Source organism: Tachyglossus aculeatus, chromosome 19, assembly GCF_015852505.1.
Source record: "Tachyglossus aculeatus isolate mTacAcu1 chromosome 19, mTacAcu1.pri, whole genome shotgun sequence".
Lineage (NCBI taxonomy): Eukaryota > Metazoa > Chordata > Mammalia > Monotremata > Tachyglossidae > Tachyglossus > Tachyglossus aculeatus.
Window position 1 is genome coordinate 6,375,806 of NC_052084.1, and position 10,186 is coordinate 6,385,991.

General features: G+C 49.9%; 1 protein-coding gene across 1 annotated transcript; it reads left to right on the forward strand.

Annotated features, from left to right (window-relative positions):
- Window positions 1–2,609: 2,609 nt before the first annotated feature.
- LOC119940940 (left-right determination factor 1-like) lies at window positions 2,610–6,902 on the forward strand. The gene is made up of 4 exons (XM_038761349.1): window positions 2,610–2,859; window positions 3,910–4,162; window positions 4,399–4,638; window positions 6,175–6,902. Exons 1-4 carry the CDS (start codon window positions 2,610–2,612, stop codon window positions 6,545–6,547), a joined length of 1,116 nt encoding a protein of 371 aa, XP_038617277.1. The 3' UTR covers window positions 6,548–6,902.
- Window positions 6,903–10,186: the final 3,284 nt, after the last annotated feature.

Here is a 10,186-nt window from a genome sequence, read left to right on the forward strand (position 1 = left end):
GTACTTGGGAGCTACCGAGGCCTAGACGGTGTTCAAAGGTTAACAGCTACAGGACCAGGGACAAGTCTCCTCTACAGGCGACGCCGGCAGGCAGTCTGCACCTTTTGGTGTCATTTCAGGGCCCACATGTTGCACGAAGAGGCTCCTTCCCCGCTAATGAGTTGTGAAGGAAGGTTCCCCTTTATTCATGGGGAGGAGAGCTGTTTCAGGGGAAGACAGACACTGGGAAGATGGTGGGGGGTCAGGGATAGGAGAGAGGGAAAAAAGAGCCATTTATTTGGCAGCTGAGAAACACCAAGAAAGGAATCACACTGTTCTGGGTCCCTGGCTCCCCGTCCCCCACAAATGGGAAAGGTCTTACCAGGGAAGGAGAAGGAAAAGCAACCCTGCTTTAAACCCCAAGTTGTCCTAGCTTCTGGCCCCCTCCCACTGAGAATTATAGTCTTTTCATCATATCCTCCAACTGGGTGCCATTATCATTTTCCACTGCCTCCACCACTAACACCTTCTTCTTTCCTTCTAGCCAAATTCTCCAGCACTGATCAGTCAATCAAAGGCATTTATTCATTCATTCAATCGTATTTATTGAGCGCTTACTGTGTGCAGTGCACTGTACTAAGCACTTGGGAAGTACAAGCTGGAAACATATAGAGACGGTCCCTACCCAACAGTGGGCTTACAAGTCTAGAAGGGGGAGACAGAGAACAAAACATCATCATCATCATCATCAATCGTATTTATTGAGCGCTTACTATGTGCAGAGCACTGTACTAAGCGCTTGGGAAGTACAAATTGGCAACATATAGAGAGAGTCCCTACCCAACAGTAGGCTCACAGTCTAAAAGGGGGAGACAGAGAACAAAACCAAGCATACTAACCAAATAAAATAGAATAGATATGTATAAATAAAATAAATAAATAAATAGAGTAATAAATATGTACAAACATATATACATATATACAGGTGCTGTGGGGACGGGAAGGAGGTAAGGTGAGGGGGAGGAGGGGGCTCAGTCTGGGAAGGCCTCCTGGAGGAGGTGAGCTCTCAGTAGGGCTTTGAAGGGAGGAAGAGAGTTAGCTTGGCGGATGTGCGAAGGGAGGGCATTCCAGGCCAGGGGGAGGATGGGGGCCGGGGGTCAACGGCAGTACGGGTGAGAACGAGGCACGGTGAGGAGATTAGTGGCAGAGGAACAGAGGGTGCGGGCTGGGCTGGAGAAGGAGAGAAGGGAGGTGAGGTAGGAGGGGACGAGGTGATGGACAGCCCTGAAGCCGAGGGTGAGGAGTTTTTGCCTGATTTATTGAGCCCTTACTGTGTGCATAGCACCCTTATAAGCACTTAGGAGAGTACAATATGATGGAGTTGGTAGATATAATCCCTGCCCTCAAGGAGTTTATCATCCCCAGATTGACAGGGAACCAGGGGGAGAAGCAGGGCCTATACCTAAAGATCCATCAGTCCTGAAGTATGGTTTATCCTGGTCTGAGGCAGGGGAATGGCCTTAGTGACCTCTTGATCCCTTTTGACGCTGTGATTCCGGGGTAATTCAGGGCAGGGGTAGTAGGGAACTACTGCCTTGCTTATTTTAGTGGGTGACAGAGCCACGGATTTGCAAAGTTTTAACAGGCAGAATCCTGCCAAACATTCCTTGTCCTTTCTGGGTCTGAGGTGGAGCGGGGGTCAGCAGCACCTGGGCAACAGCTTCGAGGGGTCTTGCCTCCCAGTCCTTGCCCCTCAGTCGTGACACCACTCTGTACCATTTCAAGCCCAGTGGCCTTTCAAACAAGGCCTTTGGGGCCAGGACCATGCAGCCCAGGGTAGGGAGTATAAGTGGACCAGGGATGCATTAGAGGATATGGAAGTGGGGCTTCTCAGCCTGGCATAACTTTCCAGGGGGGCCTTCCCAAGTGGGCTGGTTACCGTGATCACTGCTGGCGGGTGTTGATTGGCCTAAGAGCTAGTTTAGAAATCCCTTTCCGTCTTTTATTAGGGGACCTGGGACCAAGTCCAAGACTCCCCGCAACCCCAGTCACAGGGGAAAGACTAGTTTCCTCATCAGTGAAAAGGGATTCCCAGAGGGACCTAGGAGCCCCGTGCCCCCTGTCTGACTCCGTAATAAGGACATTAGTCTTGGGATTCACACTGCAACTTTTGGACCCAGAGCAAGAGGTATAGGCTCTGAAGATGCCAGAAGACTCAGTGATCTGCCTTGCAAAATCCTCCGGTTGCATACTCCTAATCTACGCGGAGGCTAGAGGAGAAGAAAGAATTGGCCAGTCGGTGTGTATTTACAGAGACTTGTTCTGAAATGAGGGGGCAAGTATCCATGAGGCTGATCCCTTATTGCCTATGATGGGTCCTTTGTGTTCCTCCTATATTCCTGCAGGACACTGATTTGTCCTATCCCCAGGGGGTAATGAAGGGGGTGTGCTCTCTTATCTCCTCCCCTGCTGGCCCCTGGGGCCCACAGCTCCTGGGCTGGCTGTATAAAGCCAGGCCAACAGCCCCTGTCGCTCTCACTGCAGCAGCCAGCCGGGACAGAAGCCGGTCCTGACAATCCTAATACAAACCCGCGTCATCACGGCCTGGAGAGTGCAGGGGCATCTTCAAGATGGGGACGGTGTGGCTCAGCTGCATCCTAGGTGTCCTATACCTGGCCTGTGCCGGTGCGATCGAGGCTGACGAGATCCAGAAGGCCTTGCTGAGCCACCTTGGCCTCAAGGAACCCCCTGTTCTGGACAAGGCTGAGCTGGGCAGCCTGGTCATCTCCGATCCCTTGAGAAGTGAATACCTGAGGCGTCTGAGGCAGAGCCGGGCGATGCCCTTATCTCGGGGGAAGAGGAGTCATGCCAGTATAAAAGGTATCGTTCCCTGGCTGGGTCCTTGGGCTAGGCTGGGCTGATTGAGGGAAGGCTGAGTGAAGCAGTGTGGGCCAGTGGAAAGACCATAGGCTTGGGAGTCAGAAGGTTCTGGGTTCTAATCCCAGCTCTGCCACTTGTCTGCTGTGTGACCTTGGGCAAGTCACTTAACTTCTCTGTGCTTCAGTTACCGCACCTGTAAAATGGGGATTAAGACTGTGAGCCCCATGTGGGACGGGGACTGTGTTCTACCTGACAGCCACGTGTCTACCCAGAGCTTAGTACAGTGCCTGGCAGATCATAAGTGCTTAACAAATGCCATAAAAAACAAACAATAAACAAACAAAAAACACTTCTATGCCTCAGTTTCCTCATGTGTAAAATAGAGATTCAATACCTGTTCTCCTTCCTTTTTGTGAAGGAGACTGTGAGTGGGACAGGGACTTTGTCTTTTCTGGTACTATTGCATTTACCAGTGCTTGGCCCACAGTAAGTGCTTAACAAATACCATAATTGTTGCTATTATTATTATTGTTTGGGCTGGTGAAGGGTGGTGGGAGGGCTAAGCCTTGGCAGTGCAACATTTCCATTGTCCTCTGTGGGAAGCAAATGGGACTTCCTAGATTTCCACAGCCTCCTTTGAAATTTCCCACTTGGCCAATTTTAAATTATTGTAAATCCCCCTCTCCACCAACTTCTCCTAGAGACCTCCTTCTCCCGCTGGGCCCGGCACAAGAGGTTCAGTCCTCTGCTCATATTCTCTTCCCCATTTTAACAGCAGGCATCACTACCCTTTTTCAAACCAGACCTTCAACAGCTCTGGTAAGAGGATGGCTTAGCCAAAAGGGTTTGGGGTTTTTTTGGTCTTCCCCTTGGACCTCAATTCACAAGGTTAACACTATCCTAACTGGGAGCAGAGGGAGGGGAATGAGTTGAAGTGGTGCTTATTGGTGACCAGGCCTTAGTGGTTGCCGCTGAACGCTGGCCTTGAGGATGCCCCCAGGACTGTGGGTCTCTGGGTCCCTGACTCTTTGTTCTGCTTATGTCGCCCAGAGATCGTGGGCAGAGTCACCTTCACAGAGGTCAACGCTCGGCTACTGACCTTCGACATGACGAGCCGGATCCCCTTCAACAGTGAGGTGCAGCGAGCCCTGCTGAAGCTCTACAAGAAGCAGCCCCGGAAGGCAGACATCAAGCGGATCCACCGGCTCCAGCCCTACTCCCCAGTGACCCACGTCCGTGTGGAAATCCAGTGGGTGCACATCCAAGCAGATGGTACCAACCGGACATTCCTGGTCGACTCCAGGTAGGACCGGTCCAGGGAGGTGCCGCTGGGTGGTCTCTCAGAGCCAGAGGATCCTGCTGGGAGGGCAAGGGTCTGGGCTGAGGGCGGCCGGGCAGAGGGAAGGTCACGGGGAACCGCTCTGATGGAGCCTCAGCGCGAGTTGTGCCATCCCTCAGCAGAAGGGTCCTGCCTGGGGATCCCCCAACTCCAAACCTTGTCCCCACCCACGGGGTCCGTCAATCTTGCATCTCTCCTAGGCCGCTGGATATATTCGAGTCAGGCTGGGTGGACTTTGACGTGATGGATGCTGTGCAGTACTGGCAGCAGCTGGCTCAGCCCGGGGATCCGATGCTGCTGGGCGTACGCATCCGGGGAGACGGGGCGGGCAAGGAATACTCCAATTTGGTCAAGGCCGTCCACTTTGCCATCGAAGACCCATCCGACAGACGTTACGAGCCCCAGCTGGAACTGCATACTCTGGACCTGTCAGAATATGGGTATGAAGTGGGGATGCCCACTCCCTCCACAGCTGGGAGAGGAGTAGGGAGGAGGAGGAAGTCCTGCAGCTTCAAGTACCCAAACCTGAACTCCCAGTGCTTAGTACATTGCTTGGCCCATAGTAAACACTTAACAAATACCATGAAAAATAAAGCCAAAAAGAAAATGAAAAGACCCCTGCTCATTGCAGTGAGCCCATGGTTGGGATGGTGAGAATAGGAGTACAGTAATTATTGAGCACCCACTGGATGCAATACACTGTAGTGAGCACTTGAGAACTACAAAAACAAGCAAGTGACACATCCCCTGCCCACAAGGAGCTTACACTGTAATGGAGATGGGCAGACGTAAAAATTACAAAGTAAATAACTGATTGTACAATTGAATAAATGTAGGTAAGTGCTGAGGAGGAGTGTAAGTGCTAGAGATGGTTGATAGGTTTATAGTGCTTGAGATTTGGGGAAGGCATGTTGGAGGAAGTGGGCTTTCTGGAGGGTTTTGAATATGAAGAGGGCTGTGCTCTGTCAGATTTTACTGGGGAGGGAGTTCTGGGAGCAGTGGGGAGGTCAGCGTGAGTGAGGGGATGGGAGCAGGAGAGCCGAGAGAAGATGGATTAGAGGGCTAACTTGGGAAGCAGTGTAGCTTAATGGAAAAAGCATGGGCCTGGGAATCAGAGGACCTGGGTTCTAATCCTGCCTCTGCCACTGGCCTGCTGGCCTTCTGTATGACCTTGGGCAAGTCATTTCATGTCTCGGTGCCTCAGTTTCCTCATCTGTAAAGTGAGAATTAAATATCTGTTCTCCCTCCTACCTAGACTGTGAGTCCTATGTGGTACAGGGACTGTATCCGACCTGATTATCTTGTACTTCCCCCAGTGCTAGACACATAGTAAATATTTAACAAATACCACTATTACTAGTAATAAAAAGAGTAGTTTTAGGGCGCAGTGGGTGAAGAGAGCATATATAAGATGGGCTGAGTTAGTAGAGAGCCTTGAAGCCTACACAGGCAACTAGTAGGAAATTTTGGAAAGAAAGCTTTCCCCTATTTGTAATCTATTTTAATGTCTGTCTACCCCACTAGACTGTAAGTTCCTGGAGGGTAGAAATCGTATCTACCAAGTCTATTATAGCAGCTCTCCCAAGTGTTCAGTACAGTGCTCTGCACATAGTAAATGCTCAATAATTGATTGATTGACTGAGGTTGATGCCTCTCAGGAACAGATTTCTTCTGGAAGAATTGCAACTGCTATTGCACTTCCCATCTGCCCCCATCCAAGGGCTGAGCTGGCCTGCTAGTTTCTAGGCTAGTGAGGGAATTTTTCCTGTTGTGTCATAGGGACTGGCTTCCCTGAGCCTTCTCCTTTGAGCTCCAACCCCTGATCTCTAGTCCTCTAGACTAAGCTCGCTGTGGGGCAGGGAATGTGTCTGTTTATTGTTGTATTGTTCTCTCCCCAGTGCTTAATACAGTGTGCTGCACACCATTAAGTGCTCAATAAATATGACTGACTGACTGACCTCTCTGCCTCCCACAAGGGCCCAAGATGACTGCGGCGGCCACGGCGTCTCCCGCTGCTGCCGGCAGTTGAGATACATCAACCTCCAGGAGCTCCCCTGGGCCCACGCCTGGATCCTGGAGCCCCCCATCCTCCAACTCTACGACTGCGTGGGGAGCTGTCGGCAGCCCCCGCCCCCGGCCCGGGCCCCGCCGTCCGCTGAGCGAAAGTGCCTCCCCGTCGACACCAGATCCATGCCCATGATCGTCGCCCTCAAGGACGGAAACCACGCTGAGGCCCAGGTGGTCGAGTTGCACAACATGAATGTGCTGAAGTGTGGCTGTGCCTCCAGTGGCTCCCGGCCCAGAGTCTCCAGAGCAGCAAGTGGCGAGGTGGCCCTGTTGGCCACGTAGGCCTCAGACCTGATCTGCTCTTCCTTATTTCTTCAGCAGGGAACACCTAGAGAGTGGGAGGGGGTGTGAGTCACTGAGATTCTTAGGAGCTGGAAGGGCTAGCGTGGGGAGCTTTCCTATCCTACCTTATGCCCTTCCCTGAGTCACCACCACCTCTTCTAAGCACTTAAATGTGTAAATGCAACATGAAAGGCACGGGCTTGGATTGCTCCCTGCCAGTCAGCACTCTCTCCTAGTAGCATCCCTGATTTGAACTTCGGTAGCTGATCTTCAGTTCCAAGTTTGCCAATTCTGGGCTCAAGTTGGGGAGTGGATGTGTCATGTATGAATTTTGTGTTTTCTGACCGGCCCTTCTGCAGAGCTAATAGCAATAAAATATTGATATAGTCCAGCCGTTGTCCTGTGAGTCCCTTTAGCTTGGGAGAGGTGAATCGGGCAGGGAGGGGGTTGAAACTGTCAAAAGAATGAAGCCTTGGGCAAGGCGTCTTTATTAGGTTGGGGAGAACTGGAGTTGGGGGATTTCCGTCTTAACTGTTGATAGGTATGGTGAGAGATGTTTGTGTGGGAGAGTGTGAAAAGCTTGGCAGAATCCATCCTGGATAAACTCTTGGATTATTTAAGAGTAAATCCTATGTGATGTGGGTTTCCTGGTAAAAGCCTTTCACAGGAGGTCCTGGGGCTTTGGCTGACTGGTGGCTGAAGCAGCAGTAGGGTCATGGAGACCTAAGCAGCCCTATTTAGGAACGTGCCCTGTGCCATACTTTTGTCATATAATAATAATAATAATAATAGTATTTAAGCGCTTACTATGTGCAAAGCACTGTTCTAAGCACTGGGAAGGTTACAAGGTGATCAGGTTGTCCCATGGGGGGCTCACAGTTTTAATCCCCATTTTACAGATGAGGGAACTGAGGCACAGAGAAGTTAAGTGACTTGCCTAAAATCACACAGTTGACAGTTGGTGGAGATGGGATTTGAACCCATGACCTCTGACTCCAAAACCCATGCTCTTTCCACTGAGCCACGCTGTTTTAATGCAAGCATTAGCAGTGTCTAGATTTCTCTGGTCCCTCTAGACTGTAAGCTCATTGTGGGCAGTGAATGTGTCTATAGTATTGTTATATTGTACTCTCCCAAGCGCTTACTACAGTGGTTTGCACCCAGTAAGCACTCAATAAATATGATTTATTGGTCCTTGTAGAGAGAAATCTACTGCTGCAGGCTTCTCCAACTTCTCTGCTTCCCTTTCTTTTCTCCCGGAACCCAGCCTAATAACTGAGAAATTTTAAAAGTGTTCATTATGTGCCTAACACAGTGCTAAGCACTGGGTAGATGCAGGATAATTAGATGGGACATTCCTTGCCACCCCCCCTGGCTTCTTTCTCCCTCCCCCTCTCTGTTCATTTAATTAATTCTTTCGGTCGTGTTTATTGAGCACTTACTGTGTGCAAAGCACTGTACTAAACGCTTGAGATAATACAACACAACAGACACATTCCCTGCCCAGAATGATCCCCCTCTCTCCCTTCCCTGCCCCCCAGCCCCCCACTCTCCCTGCCCCCCCTCTCTGTGCCCCTTTCTCTCAATTCATTCAATAATAATAATAATGATTGTAATATTTTTTAAGCACATACTATGTGCCAGACACTGTATAATAATTAAAAAAGCATTTGTTAAGAGCTTGCTATGGGCCAATCACTGTTGTAAGCGCTGGGGTAGATACAAGGTAATCAGGTTGGCCCACGTGGAGCTCAATCAATCCCCATTTTACAGCTGAGCTAGCTGAGGCACAGAGAAGTGAAGCGAGCTGCCCAAGGTCACATAGCAGATGAGTGGCAAAGGCGGAATTAGAGCCCATGACCTTCTGACTCAAAGGCTCCGGCTCTAGCCATCGTATTTATTGAGCGCTTACTGTGTGCAAAGCACTGTTTTAGAAGCTTGGAAGAGTACAACAGACACATTCCCTGCCCCTCTCCTCTCCCCACTGTCCTCTCTCTGCCCCCTTGCTCCTCTCTTCCAGCCCCTCCTCTCTCTTCCTGCCCCTCTCATTCATTCAATCCAACCTGATCACCTCATAACCTCCCCAGCGCTTAGAACAGTGCTTAGCACATAGCAAGCGCTTAATAAATGCCATTATTATTATAATTATTATTATATTTGCTATTCTATTTATTTTGTTAATGATGTGCTTTAGTTCTATTGGCTCTGATGATTTTGACACCTGTCTCCATATTTTGCTTTCTGTCTCCCCCTTCTAGACTATGAGCCCGTTGTTGGGTAGGGACCGTCTCTATCTGTTGCCGATTTGGACTTCCCAAGCGCTTAGTCCAGTGCTGTGCACCAAGCTAGCTCTCCTCCTCCCTTCAAAGCCCTACTGAGAGCTCACCTCCTCCAGGAGGCCTTCCCAGACTGAGCCCCCTCCTTCCTCTCCCTCTATTCCCCCTCCCCATCCCCCCCCGCCTTACCTCCTTCCCCTCCCCACAGCACCTGTATATATGTATATTTGTTTGTACATATTTATTACTCTATTTTACTTGTACATATTCTATTTATTTTATTTAGTCTATATGGAGCGTGGCTCAATGGAAAGAGCACGGGCTTTGGAGTCAGGGGTCATGGGTTCAAATCCCGGCTCCACCAACTGTCAGCTGTGTGACTTTGGGCAAGTCGCTTAACTTCTCTGTGCCTCAGTTACCTCTTCTGTAAAATGGGGATTAATGATGATGATGATAATGGCATTTATTAAGCGCTTACTATGTACAAAGCACTGTTCTAAGCGCTGGGGAGGTTACAAGGTAATCAGATTGTCCCGCGGGGGGCTCACAGTCTTCATCCCATTTTACAGATGAGGTAACTGAGGCACAGAGAAGTGAAGTGACTTGCCCAAAGTCACACAACTGACAATTGGCAGAGCCAGGATTTGAACCCATGACCTTTGACTCCAAAGCCCGGGCTCTTTGCCACTGAGCCACACTGCTTCTCAGTGTGTGAGCCTGCTGTGGGCCAACCTGATCCCCTTGTTACCTCCCCAGCACTTAGAACAGTGCTTTGCACATAGTAAGCGCTTAATAAATCATCATCATCAATCGTATTTATTGAGCGCTTACTATGTGCAGAGCACTGTACTAAGCGCTTGGGAAGTACAAACTGGCAACACATAGAGACAGTCCCTACCCAACAGTGGGCTCACAGTCTAAAAGGGGGAGACAGAGAACAAAACCAAACATACCAACAAAATAAAATAAATAGGATAGATATGTACAAGTAAATAAATAAATAGAGTAATAAATATGTACAACCATATATACATATATATATATTAATAAATGCCATCATCATTATTATTATTCTGTTTTGTTTTGCTGTCTGTCTCCCCCTTCTAGACTGTGAGTCCGCTGTTGGGTAGGGACCGTCTCTACATGTTGCCAACTTGGACTTCCCAAGCGCTTAGTACAGTGCTCTGCACACAGTAAGCGCTCAATAAATAGGACTGACTGAATGAATGAAGCGCTGGGGAGAGTGCAGTACGGCGCTGAAGAGCGACGATCCCGGCCCAGGACGAGCTCCCAGTCGCCGGGGGGGGGGTCGGGCCGGGGTTGGGCGTGTCTAGGGGGGTGGGGTCCAGTCCAGTCCTGCCAG

Bases quoted from the DNA above. Each gene is read 5' to 3' on its own strand.
- LOC119940940 (XM_038761349.1), top strand. From the start codon at position 2,610: ATGGGGACGGTGTGGCTCAGCTGCATCCTAGGTGTCCTATACCTGGCC. The intron at 4,163-4,398 runs GTAGGACCGGTC...CATCTCTCCTAG, and splicing joins ACATTCCTGGTCGACTCCAG to GCCGCTGGATATATTCGAGT. The intron at 4,639-6,174 runs GTATGAAGTGGG...GCCTCCCACAAG, and splicing joins CTGGACCTGTCAGAATATGG to GGCCCAAGATGACTGCGGCG.